Source organism: Ailuropoda melanoleuca, chromosome 6 (genome assembly GCF_002007445.2).
Source record: "Ailuropoda melanoleuca isolate Jingjing chromosome 6, ASM200744v2, whole genome shotgun sequence".
In the NCBI taxonomy this organism is placed as follows: Eukaryota; Metazoa; Chordata; class Mammalia; order Carnivora; family Ursidae; genus Ailuropoda; species Ailuropoda melanoleuca.
In genome coordinates, this window is record NC_048223.1 from 12,170,886 (window position 1) to 12,194,447 (window position 23,562).

At 36.6% G+C, this 23,562-nt stretch overlaps 1 protein-coding gene across 3 annotated transcripts in view; it reads right to left on the reverse strand.

Moving 5' to 3' along the window:
• The window catches only part of PCCB (propionyl-CoA carboxylase subunit beta), a 106,419-nt gene that overhangs the window by 8,561 nt on the left and 74,296 nt on the right, over positions 1 to 23,562 (reverse strand). For all 3 annotated transcript variants that reach the window (XM_034661960.1, XM_019805491.2, XM_011231798.3), the window contains one exon: positions 7,345 to 7,468. In XM_034661960.1, the coding sequence (XP_034517851.1) occupies positions 7,345 to 7,468 (124 nt within the window). The remainder of the gene's footprint in view (positions 1 to 7,344; positions 7,469 to 23,562) is intronic.

The window sequence follows — 23,562 nt, forward strand, 5'->3', positions numbered from 1 at the left end:
CAGTCTGCAAAAATAATCAGGAAAAGTCACTACACAAATGGACTATTACACATTCAATGATCAACAACAAAACCTAGAAAAGGAAAATATGATTTCCAGAGTTACCACATAATACTCAAATGTCTAGTTTTCCAACAAAAAAATAACAAGGCTTACAAAGAAACAGGAAAATAGCCACTCAAACGAACAAAATAAATTGACAGAATCTGTCCCTGAAGAAGCCCAGACACTGAACTTACTAAAGACTTTTTTGTTTGTTTAAAATGTATTTATTTGACAGAGAAAGAGAGAGAGAGAGAGAGCGCACACAAGCAGGGGGAGTGGCAAGCAGAGGGAGAGAGAGAAGCAGGCTCCCTGGGGAGCAGGGAGCCTGATGCAGGGCTCAATCCCAGGACCCTGGGATCATCACCTGAGCCGAAGAAATTATCAAGACTTAACCAACTGAGCCACCCAGGCACCACAAGACTTTTTTTTTTTTTTTTAAGATTTTATTTATTTGAGAGAAAGAGAAACAGAACACACGAGGGCACAAGCATAAGTGGGGGGGGGGCAGAAGGAGTGGGAAAAGCAGGCTCCCCACAGAGCAGGGACCCCGGGATCATGACCTGAGCAAAAGGCCTAACCAACTAAGCCACCCAGATGCCCCTAGACAAAGATTTTAACTGTCTTAAATATGGTCAAAGAGATAAAGAAAATATGAACAAAGAAATTTAAAAATCAGGAAAACAATGTATGAACAAAATGAGAATATAATATCAAAAAGAAAGAAATCATAAAAAGGAACCAAACAAATTCTGGGGCTGAAAACTACTATAAGTGAAATAAAAAAATTCACTACAGGGGTTCAATAACAGATCTGAGTAAACAGAAGAAAGGATCAGGAAACCTGAAGATAATTTAAATTATCCAGTCTAAGCAAAAAGAAAAGAAAAAATGAAGTGAATAGAAACTAAGAGACCTGTGAAATACCATCATTTGAACCAACATATGCAGCAAGGCAATACCAGAGGGAGGAGAAAGAGAAAAAAGGGACAGAGATTATTTGAAGAAATAATGCCCAAAAACTTCCCAAATTTGATGTAAGACATGAAGTGACAAATCCAAGAAACTAAGTAGGATAAACACAAACAGACCCCCCACTGAGCCACATTATCATCAAATTACTAAAAGATAAAGAAAGAGTCTTGAAAGTAGCAAGACAGAAGTGACTCACCATATACAAGAGATCCTCAGTAAGATCATCAATTGATTTCTGAGTAGAAAAACCATGGAAGCCAAGGGACAATGGGATGACTTAGAGCACTGAAAGAATGAAACTGTCAACCAAGAACTCCATGTTTGGCAAACAGTCATGAAAAGTGAGGGAAAAATTAAGATATTCCAAGATCAAAGTTGAAGAGTTCATTACCACTAGGGCTGCCCTACAAAAAATGGTAACGGGAATCCTTCAGGTTGAAATGAAAAAAAAACTAGATAGTACCACACAACTGTATGAAGAAATAAAGATCTCTAGGAAAGGTAACTACATGGGGAAATGTAGAAGCCAATATTATATTTTTGATTATGTAATACCATTTTTTATTTCTTATGTGATTTAAAAAACAAATGCATCCCAGAAACTTTTACTGGTGAATTCTACAAAACATTTAAGAAATTATACCAATTCTCTACAATCTCTCCCAGAAGACAGAATCAGAGGGAATACTTCCTAACTCATTCTATTAGGCCAGCATTACACTATTACCAAAACAAGACAAAGACATTACAAGAAAACTACAGACCAATGTCTCTCATGAACATAGACATAAGAATCCTCAACAAAATATTACCAAATCAAATCCAGCAATATTATAAAAATAATTATATGCCACTTCCAAGTGGGATTTATCACAGGCAGGCAGGTTCAACATTTGAAAATCAATTCATGTAATCCATTGCATCAACAGGCTAAGGAAGAAAAATCACATGAACATATCAGTAGATACAGAAAAAGTATTCACAAAATCTAACACTCACTCATGATTAAAAAAAAAAAAAAACTACCCTCTGTAAACTAGGAATACAAGGGCAACTTCTCAACTTGATAAAGAACATCTAACAAAAAATCTACAGCTAATATCATACATAACAGTGAAAAACTAGAAGCTTTCCCATTAAGATCAGGTACAAGGCAAAAATGTCCCCTCTCACCACTACTTTTCAAAAGTGTACTGCAAGTCCTAGCTAATTCAATAAAACAAGAAAATATACAAAAGTTACACAGACTGGGAAGGAAGAAATCAAACTGTCTTTGTTCACAGATAACATAATAATCTATGTAGAAAATTCTAAAGAATTGGCAAAAACACTGCTGAAACTAATAAGCAATTATAACAAGGCTGCAGGATACAAAGCTAATATACAAAAGTTAATCACTTTCCTATATACCAGTAGTGAATTTGAAACTAAGAACACAATACCATTTACATTAGTACCCACTACCCAAAAAAGAAATACATAGGCATATATCTAACGAAACACATTATAAGATCTATATGAGGAAAACTACACAACTCTGATGAACAAAATGGAAGAATTAAATAATGGAGACATATTTCATGTTTATGGATAGGCAGACTCAATATCGTCAAGAGGCCAGGTATTTCCAAATTGATCTCTAGATTTAACACAATTCCAATTCCAATCAAAATCCCAACAAGTTATTTTTGTGGATGTTGACAGACTGATTCTAAAGAGTATATTGAGGGGCAAAAACCCCAGAACAGCCAACACAATACTGAAGAACAAAATAAAATTGAAGGACTTAAAACCTAACTGCAAGACTTACTAAAAAGCTACAGTAATCAAGACGTGTGGTACTGGTGAAAGAATAAACAAATAGACCAATGGAACAGAACAGAGAAACCAGAAATAGACCCACATAAATACAATCAACTGGCCTTTGGCAAAAAATAAATACATAAATAAAATAAAATAAAATAAAATAAAATAAAATAAAATAAAATAAATAAAATAAAATAAAATAAAATAAAATAAAATAACAAAGGCAATACCATGGAAGAAAGATCATCTTTTCAACAAATAGTGTTAAAACAACTGGATGTCCGCAAGCAAAAAAGTTAATCTAGACACAGATCTTACACTTTTCATGAAAATTAACTCAAAACGGATCCAGAGACCTGGATGTAAAACACAAAACTTTAAAAAGCCTAGAAGATAACATAGGAGAAAAATAAATAACCTTGGATATGGTGGTATCTTTCTAGATACACTACCAAAGGCAGGATCTATGAAAAAAAATTGATAAGCTAACCTCATTATAATTAAAAACTTCTGCTCCAGAGAAATGGGAAGATAACCACAGACTAGGAGAAAATATTTGCAAAATATACACATGGTAAAGGAACTGCTATCTAACATATAAAAAGAGCTCTTAAAACTCAACAATAAGAAAACAGATTAAAAAATGAGCTAAAGATAAGAGGAGGGGTGGCACTAAAGATCTGAACAGACACCTCATGAAGGAAACAAAAACATAGAAATGGCAAATAAGCCCATGATAAGATGCTCCACATCATGTCATCAAGGAAATGCAAATTAAAATGAGATACCACTACACATCTATGAAAATGGCCAAAATCCAGAACACTGACTGATAAGACCAAATCCTGGCGAAGATGTAGAACAACAGAAACTCCTGGCCTGTCAATGTACATTCATCAGTTGTAACAAATGTACCACTCTGGTCCAGGATGTTGATAGTGAAGTAAGCTGTGCGTGTGTGACAGCAGAGGATATACGGGAACTCTAATTTTCACTTAATTTTGCTGTGAAACTAAAAGAGCTCCAAAAAATAAAAATTATTTTAAAAAAAGGATTATATACCATGACCAAGTCGGATATGCTCCAGTAATGCAGAAGTGGTTCAACATACAAAATATCAATCAATATAATACACCACATTAATAGAATGAAGGACAAAAGCTACATGACCATTTCAAATGCTGCAGAAAAGGGATTTGACAAAATCTATCAACCTTTCAAGATTAAAAAAACAACTCAGAAAACTAGGAAAAGAAGGAAATTTTCTCACCATGATGAAAGGCATATTTGAAAAACCCACAGCTAAAATATTCAATGGTGAAAGACAAAGTTCTCCCCCTAAGATCGGGAAGAAAATAAGGATGCCTGCTTTCACCAGTTCTATTCAACAGTGTGCTGAATATTCTAGCCAGAGCAACCAGACAAGAAAAAAAATAATAATAAAAGGTACCCAAATTGGAGAGAAAAAACTAAAAATATCTTTTTGGCAAAAAAATATGATCCTACATAATATCCCAGAGAATCCACAAGAAGGCTAGAAAAGCTAATAAACTCTGCAAAGTTGCAGTTTGCATGATCAAGAAAAAAAAATAAGTTGTGTAGTTGTCTTTCTATATACTAATAATGAACAATCCAAAAAGGAAATTGAGAAAGTAATTCCATTCATAATAGTATCTAAAAGAATAAAACACATAAGAATAAATTAAACCAAAAGGTGAAAAACTTGTACACTAGAAACTATAAAACATTACTGAAAGAAATAAAAGACCAAAATAAATGGAAAGATACCCTATGCTCACAGATTGAAACATTGTCAAAATGTTAATACTACCTAAAGTGATCTGCACATTCAATGCAATCTCTATCTATCAAAATTCCAACATCCTTTTTTGCAGATTGGAAAAGCCAATCCTCAAATTCATATGGAACTGCATGGACCCCCAAAAGCCAAACCAATCTTTAAAAAGAACATAAGAAGACTCACACTTCCAATATTAAAACTTACTACACAAAGCTACAGTAATGAAAACCAGCATGTGGAGGGGCGCCTGGGTGGCACAGTAGTTAAGCGTCCGCCTTCGGCTCAGGGCGTGATCCCGGCGTTGTGGGATCGAACCCCACATCAGGCTCCTCCGCTGGGAGGCTGCTTCTTCCTCTCCCACTCCCCCTGCTTGTGTTCCCTCTCTCGCTGGCTGTCTCTCTCTCTGTCAAATAAATAAATAAAATCTTTAAAAAAAAAGAAAAGAAAAGAAAACCAGCATGTGGATAAACCTAAGAGTCCAGGAAAAAAACCCATACGTCTACAGCCCATTGATTTTTTTTTAAAAGATTTTATTTATTTATTCGACAGAGATAGAGACAGCCAGCGAGAGAGGGAACACAAGCAGGGGGAGTGGGAGAGGAAGAAGCAGGCTCATAGCAGAGGAGCCTGATGTGGGGCTCGATCCCATAACGCCAGGATCACGCCCTGAGCCGAAGGCAGACGCTTAACCGCTGTGCCACCCAGGCGCCCCTACAGCCCATTGATTTTTGACAAGGATACCAAGTTATTCAATAAGGAGAGAACAATCTATTCAACAAGTGGGTGTTGGGAAAACTGGATTTCTATGTGCAAAAGAATAAAGTTGGACCCTCAACTCACATAATATGTAAAAATTTACTCAAAATTGATCAAATCTAAATGTAAAAGCTAAAAGCATAAAATTCCTAAAAGAAAACATAGGGAGAAAGCTTCATGACATTGGACTTGTCAACAGGTACTCTGCCAAGCACAAGCAACAACAAAGAGATATTGGATTTCATCCAATTTTAAAATTTTTGTGCACCAAATGACATTATCAAGAAAGTGAAAAGACAACCTACAAAATGGGAGGAAATATTTGTAAATCATATAGCTGATAAGGGTTTAATATCCAAAATATAAAGCACTCCTACAGCTCAACAACAAAAAACAAATAATTAAAGATACACAAAGGAATCTAATAAATATTTCTCCAAAGAAGACAATACAAATGGTCAATAAGCATGTGAAAAGATGCTCAAAATCACTAATCACTAAGGAAATTTGAATGAAAACCACAATGAGATAATATTCCATGCCCATTAAGATAGCTATTATCAAAACATACCAGAAAATAACAAGTGCTGGAGACAGTGTCTCATAACTGGAACCCCGTGCATTGCTAGTGAGAATATAAAACAGCACAGCCACTGTGGAAAACAGTATGGTGTTTCCTCAAACAAAGTAAACATAAAATTACCATATGACTCAATAATTCCACTACTAGGTATATACCCAAAAGAACTGAAAACGAGGATTCAAATAGATGCCTTGCATACCACTGTTTATTGCAGCATTATTGACAACAGCCAAAAGATGGAAACAACCCAAGTGTCCATCACAAATGAATGATTAAACAATATTGGTATACACCTACAATGGAATATTACTTAGCCATGAAAAGTTAAAATAGAGTTCTGATACATGCTACCTCACTGATGAACCTTGAAAGTATTATGTTAAGTAAAATAAATTAGACACAAAAAGACAACTACTACATGATTCCATTTACATGGGATATCTAGAATAGGTAAATTCATAGAGAGCAGATTTAGATTATCAAGGTCTGGGGGTAAGGTGGAAAGGCAGTCTTCTTCTACTTGAAAAATTTCTGGAAGATAGTGGTAATGACTGCAAACAGTGTGAATGTAATTAATGCCACTATATTATACCCTTAAAATGGTTAAAACGGCAAAGTTTATGTTATTTACATACATAAATATATATACACACGCACACATATATTTTTTTTACCATGATAAAAAAATATTGTAAAAAAAAAAATACGCTTTTTTCTAAAGACAAGGTAAAATCGCCATGACAGAAATAAAAGATGAAGCTGGGAAAATAAGGGAGCGCATATTTCTCCTACACAAGAATTCAAAACAAACCTAAGAAGGAAAATAGGAGAAAGGCAGTGTCTACAATCCCCATGCCACACTTCCAACTGTACCCAGAGCACAGCCACGGACGAGTCCCCCCAACCTGGCTGGCCATAGATCAGCTCTAGCTGTATCACCAGAAGGCTATGGGGCACAGACACGGGAAGATGCTGTTAACTCATGACCCACCAACTGTGTACCAGACACCACCAAAGACACTGGAGATAAAAGGATGATGAAGACACCAACACCCCTGCCCTCATGGAGCTCATAGTTAAGTGGGTGAGGCATAAATCTAACTAGGGGGAGACAGAAAGCAGACCTCTGAAAAAGTGAAGACCTTCTTAACTTGAAAAAAAGAAAGTTATTTATAAACACTTAAAAAATTAAAGTATGAAAGAAGCATCTTGAGATATGAACATTAAGAGAGAAAAGAACTTTTACAACAACATCTATCGGAGTTTCTTCTCTGGCCATGGAGGGCTCATCTGAGGAAAAGGCAGGGGAGAGACACTGTGAGCCCAGGCAGCCCTGGCCCCCAGCTGCCACCCGAGGTTTGTGAGAGCTTCTCCCGCCTACCTGAAGCCACCTTAGGTTGGTTGCCAACAATTCCAACAGTCCTCCCATTCATTCTTGCAAAACCAACAACGATGTTCTTGGCATAACTGGGCATGATCTCAAAAAATTCTCGCTCATCAACAACCTGCAGGGATAAATTGACACCTGAGCTCAAAATGATAAAGAACCAGGTACAACTACATTACAGAATTCCAGGCATTTACATTGTGAATGACAGAGCTGGAGGGCCCCCACCCACCACAAGTTCTGCAAGGACACAGGGATGGCAGCACCTCCACCCTGCTGAAGGGGAAAACCCTCCTGCACACTGCTGGGGAGGATAAACCAGCGCACCCTTTTTAAAAGCTCTGTTTGAATTTGGCATTATTTTACTCTTTTAACCTTATTTTGAAATCATTTCAAACTTACATAAAAATTTCCAGAACAGTAAAAAAAAAAAAAAAGTATATATCCTTCACCCAGATTCTCCATTTAACATTTTACCACATACGTTTTATCGTTCCCTCTCTGTATCTTTCTCTCCTCTCTATAGTTCTGTATTTTTCTCTCTCTACATATGTATGTCTATACACACAATTTTTCCCCTGAACTATTCGAGAGTAAGTTACAGACATGACGTCTCTTTACCTCTAAGTACCTCAGTATGTACCTCCTAAGAACAGGACATTCTCACACAACTGCAGTGAGATTGTCAAAATCAGGAAACTAATACTACTATTATAAAACCTTGTTCAAATATTGCCAGTTATTGTAATAACATTCTTTTTAGCAACAAAAATCTGGTTCTAGAATCTAACCCAAGAGCACCGGGTGCTTTTTAGTAGTCATATCTCTGAGCCTCCTTTAATTTTCCCCCCTCAGTCCTTTTCTTCATGACATCTTTGAAGACCACAAATTGGTCATTTGGTTATCTGCCTTCCATTTGGGTTTAATGTTTCTTTGTATTTAATTTCAGGGTAAGCATTTTTGGCAGAGAATCAGAGAAGTGACCGTCTCAGTAAATCACATCAAAAGGCACATAATAGGGCGCCTGTGTGGCTCAGTCAGTTTAGTGTCAGACTCCTGATTTCAGCTCAGGTCTTGATCTCAGGATCGTGGGTTCAAGTCCAGTGTTAGGTTCCATGCTGGCTTGGAGCCTACTTTAAAAAAGGGAGGAGCACGTAATGTCAATTTGGCCATTAATAGTGGTGATATATGCCGGTTTCTCCCCTGTAAAATTACTATTTTTCCATTTTTAATAAGTGTACTGTGGGAAAATACTTAGAAATGACATAAAAATCCTATTTTTCATCAAATTTTCACCCACTAGCTTTACAATTCATGATTCTTGCCTGACCCAATTTAGTGCCGTGACAGCTGCCGAACTATCGGCAGGATTTCCCTCACCCCATTTAGTAGTTGGCATTCTACTATCAGAAAGGTCTTTCCCATTTATTTACATCAACCACAAGTATGAACTTAGGAATTCTTGTTTTCTTATGTGGATATTAATCTTTACCATCATTATTTTATGTTTAAATTGCCCCATATTTGCCAGTGAGAGCTCATTCAAGAGGGTTCCTATGCCACTTTGATGTTTCTCCATCACTCTTTGAGCACTACGTTACATTCTAGAATTACCTTACTTTCAGGTTCATCTTGTACTTTTTCTTGGCCTGAGCCCACAATCAGCCATTTCTCCAAAGGGCTCAGATTCCTTCGGCTGGGGGCAGCGGGNTCCATAGATACATACACACAAACACACACATACACACTTATTTCTAAAAGTAGTATGAAAACACTGAGTTCATACTAATAACTAGTTCTAGTCAATTCAACCACAGGATTCATTCTAATTTGCCCCTTACCATTTCAGAACTCCTTTCACCTATAGTAGACACTGGACTCCCATTATCCTCAAAATGGACTTATTTAATCCTCAAATACAGAGAAACCGGTTTCAAGCTATTTTTTGCCAATCTGACAGATGAGAAATGATGACTCAGTGTAATTTTAATTTGCATTTCTAACATAATGAGTCAAGTTGAAAATCTTTCCATATGTTTAAGGTCCATTTTATATATATCTTTGTGAGCTACCCATGGTTTTTGCCTGTTTTTCTATCAAATTTGATCTTTATTTCCTCAATTTTTAAGAGTTTTTTCTAACATATTAAGGATATTAGACTTTTTCTTTTTTAAAAAAACATTAGGAGAGGGAAGGAGAGAGAGAGAAAGCATGAGCAGGGGGTAGAGGGAGAAGCAGACTCCCCATGGAGCAGGAAGCCCAACATGGGACTCAATGCCAGGACCCTTGGATCACGACCCAAGCTGAAGGCAGATGCTTAACCAACTGAGCCACCCAGGTGGCCCGGGATACTAGTCTTTTATTTAGGATCTACATTGCAAATATCTCCTCCTACTTCGCTGCTTGTCTTTTGACTTTCTTTACAGATTTTTGCTATGCAGCATGGGATTTTTAAATTTCTGACCAGTCAAACTTACCAATTTTTTTCTAAAACTGAAACTGGATTTTGAGTCATATTCAAAATCCTTTCATTACTTTCCCCTGAACTTAGGGAAATCCATCTACACGTTTAGTGCTTACAGGGATTTCACTTATATTTAGCTCTCTGATCTAGCTATGGTTCATTTTTGTTTTTGTGTAAAAACAAATCTAATTTTATATTTTTCTAACCAGCTAGCTATCCAGTTGTCCAGCATTTATTAAAAAGCTAACCTTTGCCCTGGAATTTGAGATAATACTTTTCTGTATTACCTATACTCTATATGTACTTGGATCTACTTCTAGCTTTTCTATTCTATCCCCCTGGTCTGTTTGTGGAGCAGAATCATACTGCTCTAGCTACAGTTTGCTTTGCTGCAGGATATGGCCAGAGTCTTTCTTTTGCAGTATAATCCTAGTTATTCTTGCACTTTTATTTTTCCATATGAATGTCTTTTTCTTACAGTTAAGGGAAACTTTAATCTTTTTTTAAAATCAATCTAGCTTCAAAACAAGTTGAGGTTAATCCCTATGAACTGTTGTATAAACTTGTGCAGTTGTATTTTTAAAATTTTGAGATTGCCTTAAATTTACAAGCTACCTCAGGAAGAGCTGTTTTTATGATGTTAACCCAATAACCAGAACAAGGAATGCCTCTTCATTTGTTCAAGTCTGCTTTTATGTTTTTCAGAAGTTTTAAAATTTGTCCAATAGGGTTATTACTAAATATTTTATCTTCTTTGTTTATATGCTACCATAATAATGGGTTATTGTGTTTATGACAATTTCTATATGTTAACTTTATATCCTAGTCCTTAGTTGTTTCAGTTTCACCACATATTCTCTAGCATTTTTAGTATACTATATCACATACAAAAAAAGCTTAACTTCTTTTCCAAAGCTTTTGCCTTTAGTTGATCTGCTTTTTGTCTAACTGCATTGGCTAATATCTCTAATAAAATATTAATAGTGGAAATAGTATGCATCCTGTCTTGCTTCTGATCTTAGTGTAACTAGGGCTTTCTTTATTAACATGCTGCGTTATTAACTAGAATTTAAATAAAAACTTAAAAAAAAAAGTACTCCTCAATTCTTATTTGCCTGGATGCTCCTATTAGGAACAGGTGAACTTTCTTAAAGGCTTTTCTTAGCATCTACGAAAATGATCATATGATCTCTCTCCCTTCTTTTGATTAATAAAATGCATCACTAGATGTCCTAGAACCTTGAATTCCTACAATAAATCCCACTTGGTCATGATGTATAATTTTAATATGGTGTTGGAGTCTATTAGCTAACAGTTATTTGGTATCGTTGACAAGTATCACTGATAAGTGATACTAATCTCAAGTCTTTTTAAGTTGTCTTTATCAGACCCAGATATTAATGTCATACTTGCTTCATAAAAAGAATTGGGGGGGTGTATTTTTTACTGTCTATGCTCTCAAACAATATGGGTAGCATTGTGACCCTCTGGTTTTTTAATGTTTTATGGACTTCCCAAATGAAACTTACCTGGGCCTTGTGCTTTCTCTGTGAAGTAACTCCTTCTATGGATTTTAGTCCATGTAAGCTTTCCACCTCTAATGGGGTCAATTTCTGGTAAAATGTGTTTTCCAAACAAATTGTATAGTTCATCTCATCTCTTATGATTCTTAAGTTTATATTTCTATGGTTATTCCTTCTTTTCATGTCATATTTGCATTTGTGTTGTGTTTTTAGTGGTCATTTTATTTCAATAATTACAGCTATCTTTCTATCTCCTAAATCATGAAATTCCTGCTTTGTGATTTCTTTTATAATATGTTGTTAGGTTTTTTCCCCAGGCTTCTTGAGCTGGGAGTTTAGTTCATTTACCTTCTTTTATTTTTACTAAGCACTTAAGGCCATATATTTTCCTCGGCTCATCATTTTGAAAGTATTCCACAGATTTTAATATGTAATTTTTTTTTAGAGTTCTGTCATTTTGACTTATATTTTCTCCTTTCAATCCAGAATAGAAGATTTTCAAATAAAACAGTGCTTTTGTTTCTGTTGCTATGAATTTATAGTTTCGAGCAGTGTTCGTGATATTTTCACTTTATGGAATTTAACGATGCTCTCTTTTTGGCCTAATATATAATCAGCTCTTGTGAATGTTCCATGCCTACTGGAAGGAATGATTTAATGCCTATTACAAGACTGTAAAGTCTGAGATAGATCCAGAAGATCTACCTATTAGTGTGACTAAGATCTTTTTTTTTTTTTTTTAGGCCATTTGACCTGCCTTGTTTTACTTATGTGTTGAAGTCAAATATTTGTTTCTACCTATGCTCCTTGGATTTCCCATAGTTTCTGATTATTAAAGTTCATCATTTTATCATTTGGGACATAGATTTTTTTTTTATATCACTATTATGAATTGTGGCTTTTAGCATGTGAAAATGTCTTTCCTTGCCATAATTAAAACTTTATGTCATCCAATATTAGGATCACAAACGTTGCTACGTTGTTTCCATTCTCTAGTATACCTCTTGCCCATCCCTTATTTTTAACTTTTCTGAAACATTTTAAGTGTCTCCTATATACCACATATAGTTGGTCTTGCTTTATGAGACAAATTAAACCTCTTTTTCTTTTAATAAAGGAGATAAGTGAGTTTAATAAGCTAAACCATTCATATTAATTCACATAAAAGACATTTGGTTTTTACTCTTTATAATTACTCTCTATGAACCATGTTATATTTGCTGTTTGTGTGTTTATTCTGTTATTTACTAAGTTTATATTTTTGATCTAGTGGGTCCTTTTCTAATTATACCTATTTAATAAGCCTTCATCTGTTTATTATTTACTGTTTTATTAACTGGGTATACTATTTGTAATAGTATCTTTTGACTCACAACAATCAGTGAACTTATTCTGCTATACTCTTTCTTCCTTCTTATTCTCCCATTTTTCCAGTTACATTTTTTTCTGCAACTAAAACATAGTGTTTATACATTGTCCTCCACCCTCATTTCCAGCCCTGCTTTAGTCTTAGAATTATAATTAAATAAGCACCATCAATCCTTTCATCGAAATTTCTCCTTGAAAATCTCTTCCTTGGATGAATCTCATCTGCTAGAAGATTCCTCAAGAAAAGCCTGGGAACACAGTATTCCCTCAGTTCTTACATCATTAAAACTGATTTTCTTTAGTCTTAATACACGAACATCAGCTTGGCCAGGTATAAAATCCTTAGTTTCATAATCTCTCCTTGAGTCCCCTGAAAGTGTTTTTCCATTGTTGCCTGTTTTATGTGTTGCTTTTGAGAAGTCTGATGCCACTCAGTCTCTCATTTTTGTAAGGCAGAGGAAATTTTTGCCTCCAAGTCCTGAGGATTTTTTATTTTAAAAATCTAATAGTCACACTTGGATATTTACTCAAGTTTGATCATTCTAGGTTAATTTTCTGTGTTTAGCGGGCTTTTTCATTAGATAGCTCTAGGTCTTATTTTATATGTGTTTTCTTAGAACACAGTTTTAAACATTAATTCAGGTCTTGGTTTTTCTTCTTCAGACATTCTAATTACATGTATGTTCACTCTTATCATCTACTTAAATCACTTTTTTACCTTTTTATCTTCAATTTCTTGGTTTTCCCACTTTTCTTCATTGTTCCTTATTAAATTTTATTCAAGTAAATTCTCCCTAAAACACTTTCTAATTCTGTTTTCATGTCTGATAAATAATTTTGGTCCCCCCCATTTTAATTCAATCAGCTCTAACTTAACTTCTATTTCATGTCCATTTCGTCATGAGTTTGTAAGTTTCTGATTTTCATAATCTCAAATACTTACTGGAAGCTACTGAACTCAGACTGCAGTATGATCATCTACTTCATGACTGACTTTATAGAAAAGGGTGTTTTCTTTTTTTTTTTTAATTTTATTTTATTATGTTAATCACCATACAGTACATCCCCAGATTCCGATGTAAAGTTTGATGCTTTCATTAGTTGCATATAACACCCAGTGCACCATGCAATACGTGCCCTCCTTACTACCCATCACCAGTCTATCCCATTCCCCCACCCCCTCCCCTCTGAAGTCTTCAGTTTGTTTCTCATAGTCCATAGTCTCTCATGTTTCATTCCCCCTTCTGATTACCCCCCTTTTCTTTATCCCTTTCTTCCCCTACCGATCATCCTAGTTCTTATGTTCCATAGATGAGAGAAATCATATGATAATTGTCTTTCTCTGCTTGACTTATTTCACTTAGCATTATCTCCTCCAGTGCCGTCCATGTTGCAGCAAATGTTGAGAATTCGTTCTTTCTGATAGCTGAGTAATATTCCATTGTATATATGGACCACAGCTTCTTAATCCAGTCATCTGTTGAAGGGCATCTCGGCTCCTTCCATGATTTGGCTATTGTGGACAATGCAGCTATGAACATTGGGGTGCATATGGCCCTTCTCTTTACTACGTCTGTATCTTTGGGGTAAACACCCAGTAGTGCAATGGCTGGGTCATAGGGTAGTTCAATTTTTAACTTTTTAAGGGACCTCCACACTGTTTTCCAGAGTGGCTGTACCAACTTGCATTCCCACCAACAATGTAGGAGGGATCCCCTTTCTCCACATCCTCTCCAACAATTGTTGTTTCTTGCCTTGTCTATCTTTGCCATTCTAACTGGCGTAAGGTGGTATCTCAGTGTGGTTTTGATTTGAATTTCCCTGATGGCTAATGATTTTGAACATTTTTTCATGTGTCTGTTAGCCATTTGTATGTCTTCATTGGAAAAGTGTCTGTTCATATCTTCTGCCCATTTTATGATTTGTTTATTTGTTTCTCGTGTATTGAGTTTGAGAAGTTCTTTGTAGATCTTGGATACCAGTCCTTTATCTGTGGTGTCACAAAGGGTGTTTTCTCAATTGAAGTTTTTTATTCTCATTTTTTATTTTATTATTTTTTAAGGTTTTATTTATTCATTTGACAGAGATAGAGACAGCCAGTGAGAGAGGGAACACAGCAGGGGAGTGGGAGAGGAAGAAGCAGGCTCCCAGAGGAGGAGCCCAATGTGGGGCTCGATCCCAGAACCCTAGGATCACGCCCTGAGCCGAAGGCAGACGCTTAACGACTGAGCCACCCAGGCGCCCCTCATTTTTTATTTTAATAAGCTTTATATAAACTACTTCTATCTGTGCATTTTGTGGACATAGTTAGCAGTGGGATGGCAAACATGACTCCCGGTTCAAGAGCCCCCTTGTCTGTCAGTAAAGCAAAGTACCATTTAGTTAATGCACATCTTGATTTTAGGGCGGGGTAAGGAAAGGGGCAACAGCTCCTTCAATATTTTTTTTTTTAATCTTGTAGACACATAAATCTACCTTGCCTCATTTTTCCTTCACTTCACAATTTCCAAAAATGCCTCTCCCTTCCTTCTAATAGGTCTTCCCCAGAAGCAATGCCCTTCCATGACTGCCTTCTTGATTCCTGTGTACACGTTTACGTCCCTCCCCTGAAATCACTGCTGACCTAACAGGACTCTTTTCCAGTATTTTCACTCTTACAGTTAACTTGCTCTTCCTGAGAGTAATTTTACCTAAATTCCCTTCTCTTTCTTCTGTGCAGTTTCTCAACACTCCAACTCTCCACAGAGACTTGTAGTGGGAACTCAAGAAACAGACCTACTAGAAATTGGAGTTGTTCTTATTGTTAACTGAAGTTTGTAGTTTCCTGTCTCTGGGCTATGTTAAAGCCATGAAAATGATAGTTTTAATTGTTGTTCTTATTGACCTACACAGTTCTTAGAGGATATGCAGAGTTATGGACTTAGGAGCCCACCATTAAGCTTGACTATCCAGAAAGCTCTCTTTTTTAAAATTTTAAATATACTCACTGACCAAATTCCATTGCTGGGTTCCAATCCAAGGGATATACTCGCAAAAATATACTAATATACACATAGATGTTTATTGCAGCACTGCTTGTTAGAGCAAAACCCAGAGGATCTAAATGTCCATCAGTAGGGCAATGTTCCATCCATTAAATGGACTATTATACAGTCATTACAATAAATGAGGTAAATCTGCATGACCAGAAACGGAAAGAAAGTGAAAAAGCACAAAGTCAAGCAGAGAAAGAAAATTATCATATGGTTTCACTCATATGTGGAACATAAGGAATAGCACGAAGGACATTAGGAGCAGGAAGGGAAAACTGAATGGGCAGAAATCAGAGGGGGAGAGGAACCAGGAAAGACTATGGACTCTGGGAAACAATCTGAGGGTTTAAGAGGGAAGGCGGGTCGGAGGACGAGGTAGCCCAGACATGGGTATTAAAGAGGGCACATGTTACAACGAGCACTGGGTGTTATACGCAAACAAAGATTCATGGAACACTACATCAAAAACTAATGATGTACTTACTGTATGGTGACTAACATAACATAATTTAAAAAAAAAAGAGCAAAAGTGAAAATGTATAATACAATGTTTTTTGAGTTAGAAGTAAATATATGGATGTATTATTTGGCACGTAATAATTTTTTTTGGAAAAATACACATAAAACTTCATAGTGTTTACCTCTAAGAAAGAAGACTGATAGGAAGGAAGGAAGGAAGGAAGGAAGGAAGGAAGGAAGGAAGGAAGGAAGGAAGATGAGCATTTCATTTTACACGTTTCTGTAATTAAAGTTTTCCTATGTACATGTTATTTGCTTGATTTTTAAAGCATTAAGAGTGTAGCAGAGACCACTAAGTATCGATATAAAATCCAACTTCCATTTCTACAATTGTAACAGAAATCATGGGCAAATGGCTACATTTTTCCTGCAATTAGATGTGGCTATTTGACTATGTTTCCTACAATGGACTTAATTACAATATCACAAAAGAAAAAAGTAATATATATGTATTAAACTAGCTCAAAAGTTTGAGGGGGGAAGATAAACTGAAAGAAAGCAGAATATAAAAGCAGATAACAGAACTTTAAAAAAGAAATAGAAAAATTAAACTGAAAAAGTTATACTTCAAAATAGATTAACAGAATAGATAAACTACTAGGTAACGAATCAGGAAAACATAAAGCAGGTTCTAGTCCAAAATGGCAATGCAGGAAGACCCTGAACACAACTCCCCCACGAACACACAAATCTACACCCACTTCTATAGCAATTCCTCTTGAAGAACTGAGGGCTACCTGAACACCTTTTGCACAACAAAAGATAGATTACAGAGAGAAAGGCAAGAAAGACAGAGACATGGCAAGGAAGGAAACCCCCAACCCTCCCCCAAATGATGTGAACTGCAGTGGGGAGGGATATGTGGAGGGACCCTAAGCAGATTTGTGTGCCCTGCAGGGGACATGGGGAAAAAAGCCACACAGTCTAAAAGGGCACTAGAATATGAAGAAACCAGCACTAGAACCCTGTGAAATGGCAGAGGAGCTGCTGAAGCTCTCTCCAGATCAAAAGGGCTGGCAAGTGCCACAACTGAAGTTCCCTTCCACTTGGATAGCACAAATCAGAGCAGGGTCCGGGCACCACAGCTGGCCTGCTTGCTCACTAACCCCTGGATGTCCTGGGGCATAGAAAAACAGCCACAGTTAAAAGGGAAACTAGAATATATAAGATCCATGGGGCGCCTGGGTAGCGCAGTCGTTAAGTGTCTGCCTTCGGCTCAGGGCGTGATCCCGGCGTTCCGGGATCGAGTCCCACATCAGGCTCCTCGGCTGGGAGCCTGTTTCTTCCTCTCCCTCTCCCCTGCTGTGTTCCCTCTCTCGCTGGCTGTCTCTCTGTCACAAAAAATAAATAAAATCCTAAAAAAAAAAAAAAAGAATATATAAGATCCAGCCCTAGAACTCTATCAAACAGTGGGGGAACTGCTGGAACTGTCTCTGGGACAGAGGGGCTGGCGAGCACCACAGTTTATATTCCCCCTCCACCTTGACAGCATGGACATGAGCAGGATCCAGGAGTCCTAGTTCTAGCACAATATGTCCCACCAAGACAGCCCCAGCACGGCATACACCAAAACACCCCAGGTCAGCAATCACTACAGCTCCAGCCATCTCGCCAAGGTGACAAAGGTACAAAGCACCACAGAATACTCCCAAGCCCTCAACATGATGGCTGCAGATTACTTGCTAGGGCACCTCCAATGCTGAGCACTCCAGGAACCCCAGCCAACACCTCACTTCGTCTGCAGGTGCCCCACCAGGATGCCCCCTGCACTGAGCACACTAGGACATCCTGGCTCATACCCACTTCAACTTCAGCTATCCTGCCAGGGAACCCTCTGGGTAGAGAACCCCAGGACCGCCCTGGCCCAAAACCACTTCAGCTCCAGCCGCCCCACCAGGGCAGCCCCAGTATAGTGCCCCGGGACCCCCAGCCAATGCCAGCCACATCTCTAGAAAGTCAGCCAAAGGCAACAAGCACACACAGTCTATACATGGGATGACCATACACAAGACCATTCCTTCAAGTGTAGAAGTAGCTGTTACACGGAATTCACAGAAACAAACACAAAAGGTGAAGCAAAATTAGGACACAGAGGAATGTCCCAAATGAAAGAACACCACCAAACCTCAGACAAAGAGGTAAATGAAAAGCAGATAACCAAGGGCACCTGGGTGGCTCAGTCATTAAGCATCTGCCTTCAGCTCAGGGCGTGATCCCAGGGTCCTGGGATCAAGCCCCGCATCAGGCTCCCTGCTCTGCTGGGAGCCTGCTTCTTCCTCCCCCATTCCCTCTGCTTGTGTTCCCTCTCTCACTGGCTGTCTGTCTCTCTCTCTCAAAGAAAGGAAGAAAAGGAAGAAAAGGAAGGAAGGAAGGAAGGAAGGAAGGAAGGAAGGAAAGAAAGAAAGAAAGAAAGAAAGAAAGAAAGAAAGAAAGAAAAGAAGAAAAGAAAGAAAGAAAAGAAAAGAAAAGAAAAACAGATAACTAGTCAACCTGATAAAGATTTCAAAATAATGATTATAAAGATGCTTACCAGACTGGAGAGAAGAGTAGTTGAACTTAATGAGAACTTCAACAAAGAGAAAATTTTAAAAAGAATCGATCAGAGTTGAAGAATACAAAAGCTGAAATGAAAACATACTAAAGGGAATCAACAGCAGATTAGAGGATGCAGAGAGTGGATCAGTGATATAGAAGACAGGGTACTGGAAAGCACTCACAATGAACAGCAAAAAGTAAAGAATTTTTTTAAATGAAGACAGTTAAAGCCATCTCTTGGACAAATTCAAACAAATATTTACATTATAGGGATCCCAGAAGGAGAAGAAAGGGAGGGGCAGAAAACCTACTTGAAGAAATAATAGCTGAAAACTTCCCTAACCTGGGGAAGGAAACAGACAATCAGATTCAGGAAGCACAGAGAGTTCTAAACAAGATAATCCCAAGGAGGTCCACACCACAACACATAATAATTAAAATACCAAAGATTAAAAATAAAGAATTTTAAAAGCAGCAAGAGAGAAGCAACTAGTAACATAAAAGGCAAACTCCACAAGGCTATCCGCAGATTTTTCAGCAGAAACCGTGCAGGCCAGAAGGAAGTGTCATGAGAAGAAAAAACCTACAACTAAGAATACTGTACCAGACAAGATTATCACTCAGAATTGAAGGAGAGATAAAGAGTTTCCTAAACGAAAGCAGCCTGACAAGAAATGTTAAAAAAGGCCAAATTAGAAGAAATTTACAAAAGTAAAAAATTTCATGAGTAAAAGCACTCAGTAAAATAGTAGGGCAATCATTTATAACGAAGGTTAAAAGACAAAAGTAAAAAAGTCGATTATATCTAAAAAGTTCAGGAGACTCAAAAAAGAAAAAGGTATAAAATATCAGATACATAAAACATGGAGGGGGACAGTAAAAACGAAGCTCTTTTAGAATGTCTTCATACAGACTACTATATACTTAGGATGTTATATATGAACCTCATGGTAACCACAAACCCAAAAAACTTTAATAGATACACAAAAAAATGAGAAAGAAAGCCAACCATAACACTAAAGAAAGTCATCAATCACAATTAAAAAAAAAGATCAAGAGAAGGAACAGAGAACTATAAAAACAACCAGAAAGCAATGAACAAAACATCAACATACCTACCAATAATGCCTTTAAATGTAATGGTTTAAATGTTCCAATCAGAAGACATAGGGTGATGGAATGGATATAAAAAAAACAAGGCCCATCTATATTCTGTCTACAAGAAACTCATTTCATACCTAAAGACACAGACACACTGAAAATGAAAGGATGGCTGAAGATAATTCCATGTAACTGGAAGAAGGAAAAAAAAAACAAAAAAACCCAGGGTACCATACTTATATCAGATGAAATAGACTTTAAAACAAAGACTGTAACAAGAGACAAAAAAGACCATTACATAATGATAAGAAGACCAATCCAACAAGAAAATATAACATTTTAAATATCTATGCACCCAGCACCAGAGCACCTAAATACATACAGCAAATATTAATGGGCATAAAGAAACTGACAATTACAGTAATACTTTAACACTTCATTTACACCACTGGATAGATCATCCAGAAAAATCAATGAGCAAACACTAGCTGTAAAAAACATGTAAGAACAGACATATATAGAACATTCCACCCAAAAACAGAATACACGTTTTCAAGAGCACATGAAACATTCTCAAGGAGAATGAACAAGACTAAAATGTCATTCATCTTTTCCAACCACCACAGTATGAAACTAGCAATCAATTACCAGAAAAAGAAAAGAAAAAAAGCCACAAATACATGGAGGCTAAACAACATGCTACTAAACAGCCAACTAGTCAACAACGACGACGACGACAATGACAACAACAACAACAAAAGCCACACACACAGAGAAAAATAAAAAATACATTAAGAAAACTGAAAACACAATGGTCCAAAATCTTTGGGACACAGCAAAAGCAGTTCTAAGAAAGAAATTTATAGGGATACAGTCCTATCTCAGAAAGAAGAAAAATGTCAAACATTCTAACCTTACACATGAAAGAGCTATAAATAAATAAATAAATAAATAAATAGCTAAACCCAAAGTTAGTAGAAGGAAAAAAAATGATAAAGATCAGACAGAAAAAAATGGAGACTAAAAAATAAAATAAAAATAGAAAAGATCAATGAGGGACACCTGGGTGGCTCAGTCAGTTAAGCATCTGCCTTTGGCTCAGGTCATGATCCCAGGGTCCTGGGATGGAGTCCTGCATCAGGCGCCTTGCTCATCAGGGAGCCTGCTTCTCCCTCTGCCTGCTCCTTCCCCTGCTTGTGTGCGCACACGCATGCACGTGCTCTCTTTCTCTAACAAATAAATAAACAAAATCTTTTAAAAAAAGATCAATGAAACCAAGAGGCTGGTTCTTTGAATAGATAATCAAAATAGGTAAACCTTAGCCAGAGTCATCAAGGAAAAAGAAAAAGAGGACCCAAAGAAATAAAATCAGAAGTAACAACCCACACCATAGAAATACAAAGGATTTTAAGAGACTACTAGGAAAAACTATGTGCCAACAAATTGGACAACCTAGAAAAACAGGGGTAAATTCATAAAAACATACAATATTTCAAAACTGAATCAGGAAGAGATTAAAAATCTGAACAGACCAATTACTAATAACAAAACAACTGATAATCAATAAACACCCAACAAACAAAAATCCAGGACCAAATGGATTGACAAGAGAATTCTACCAAACATTTAAAGAATGAATACATATTCTCCACACTCAAAAAAAAAGGGGAGGGGGAGAAAGCTTCTAAATACCTTCTACACAGCCAGCATTACCCTCATATCAAAACCAAAGACTACAGGCTAATATCCCAGATCAACATAGATGCAAAAATCCTCAACAAAATATTAGGAAACCTCATCCAACAATACATTAACAGGATCTTCACCACAATCAAGTGAGATTTGGGGATACAAGAATAGTTCAATATGCACAAAATCAATTAATGTGATATACCATATTAACAAAATGAAGGATAAACATCATATGACCATCTCAACAGATGCAGAAAAGGCATCTGACAAAATTCAACATCTGTTCATGATACAAACGCTCAAGAAAATGAGTTTAGAGGGAACACACCTCAACATAATAAAAGCTATATATGAAAAACCCAAAGCTAACATCATACTCAATGGTGAAAAACTAAGAGTTTTTCCTCTAGGATCAGGAACAAGTCACTTTTAATCAATATAAAATATTCAAGTCATGTATTCTCACTTTTATTCAATATAATACTGAAAGTACAAGCTGCAGCAATCAGACAAGAAATAAATGACATCAAAATTGGTAAGGAAGAAGTGGAGTGGTCATGATCTGCAGATAAAATGATACTACACAGAGAAAATCCTAAACACTCCATCAAAAAACTATTAGAATAAATGAATTCGGTAAAGTTGCAGAATACAAAATATACAAAAATCTCTTGTATTTCTATATACTAATAACAAAGTAGCAGAGAAATTAACAATTCCACTTACAACTGCACCAAAAAGAATAAAATGGCCAGGAATAAACTTAGCAGGAGGTGAAAGATGAGTACCCCTGAAAACTAGAACACTGATAAAAGAAATTAAAGATGACACAAACAAATGGAAAGATATTCCATCTCATGGACTGGAAGAATAAATATTGGTAAAATGCACATATTACCCAAAGCAACCTAAAATTTCAATGCAATCCCTACCAAAATACCAAGAGTAGTTTTCACAATACTAGGACAAATTATCCTAAAATTCATATGGAACTGCAAAAGACCCATAGGCAAAACAATCTTGAGAAAGAAGAACAAAACTGGGGGTGGCACAAATCCAGATTTCAAACTATACGACAAAGCTATAATAATCTAAACAGTATGGTACTGGCACAAAAATAGATCAGTGGAACAGAACAGACAACCTAGAAATAAACTCTCACTTACATGGTCAATCTATGATAAAAGGGAAAAAGACAGTTTCTTCAATAAATAGTACTGGGCAGACTGGACAGCTACAGCCAAAAGAATAAAACTGGACCATTTTTTAGCTCATAGACAAAAATAAACTTAAATAAATTAAAGACCTAAATGTGAGACCTGAAATTATATACGTAGTAGAAGAACAGAGCCAGTAATTTCTTTGACATCAGGCTTAGCATCATTTGTCTGGATGTGCCTCCTCAGGCAAGGGAAACAAAGCAAAAATAAACTACTAGGACTACCAAAATAAAAAAAACTTTGGTACAGCAAAGGAAATGATCAACAAAACTAAAAGGCAATGGGAGAAGACATTTGCAAATTATATATCCAAAAAAGGGTTAATATCCAAAATATGAAAAAACTTATACAACTTAACACCAAGAAACCAAACAATCCAATTAAAAAAGGGCAGAAACCTGAATAGACCTATTTCAAAGGAACATACAGTTAGTCAACAGACACATGAAAAGATGCTCAACATCACTAATGCTAATCAAAGCCATGAAGAGATATCAATTCACATTTCTCAGAATGGACAGTATCAAAAAGACAAGAAATAAGTGTTGGCAAGGATGTAGAGAAAAAGGAACCCTGTGCATTGTTGATAAAAATGTAAACTGGTGCAGCCACTGTAGAAAACAGTATAGAGGAGGGGGATGGAAGATGGTGGAGGAGTAGGTGACCTTAGTTTTGTCTGGTCCTGGGAATTCAGCTAGGTATCTACCAAATCATTCCAAACAGCTGTGAACTAAACTGGTGATCTAAGAAAAGAATTG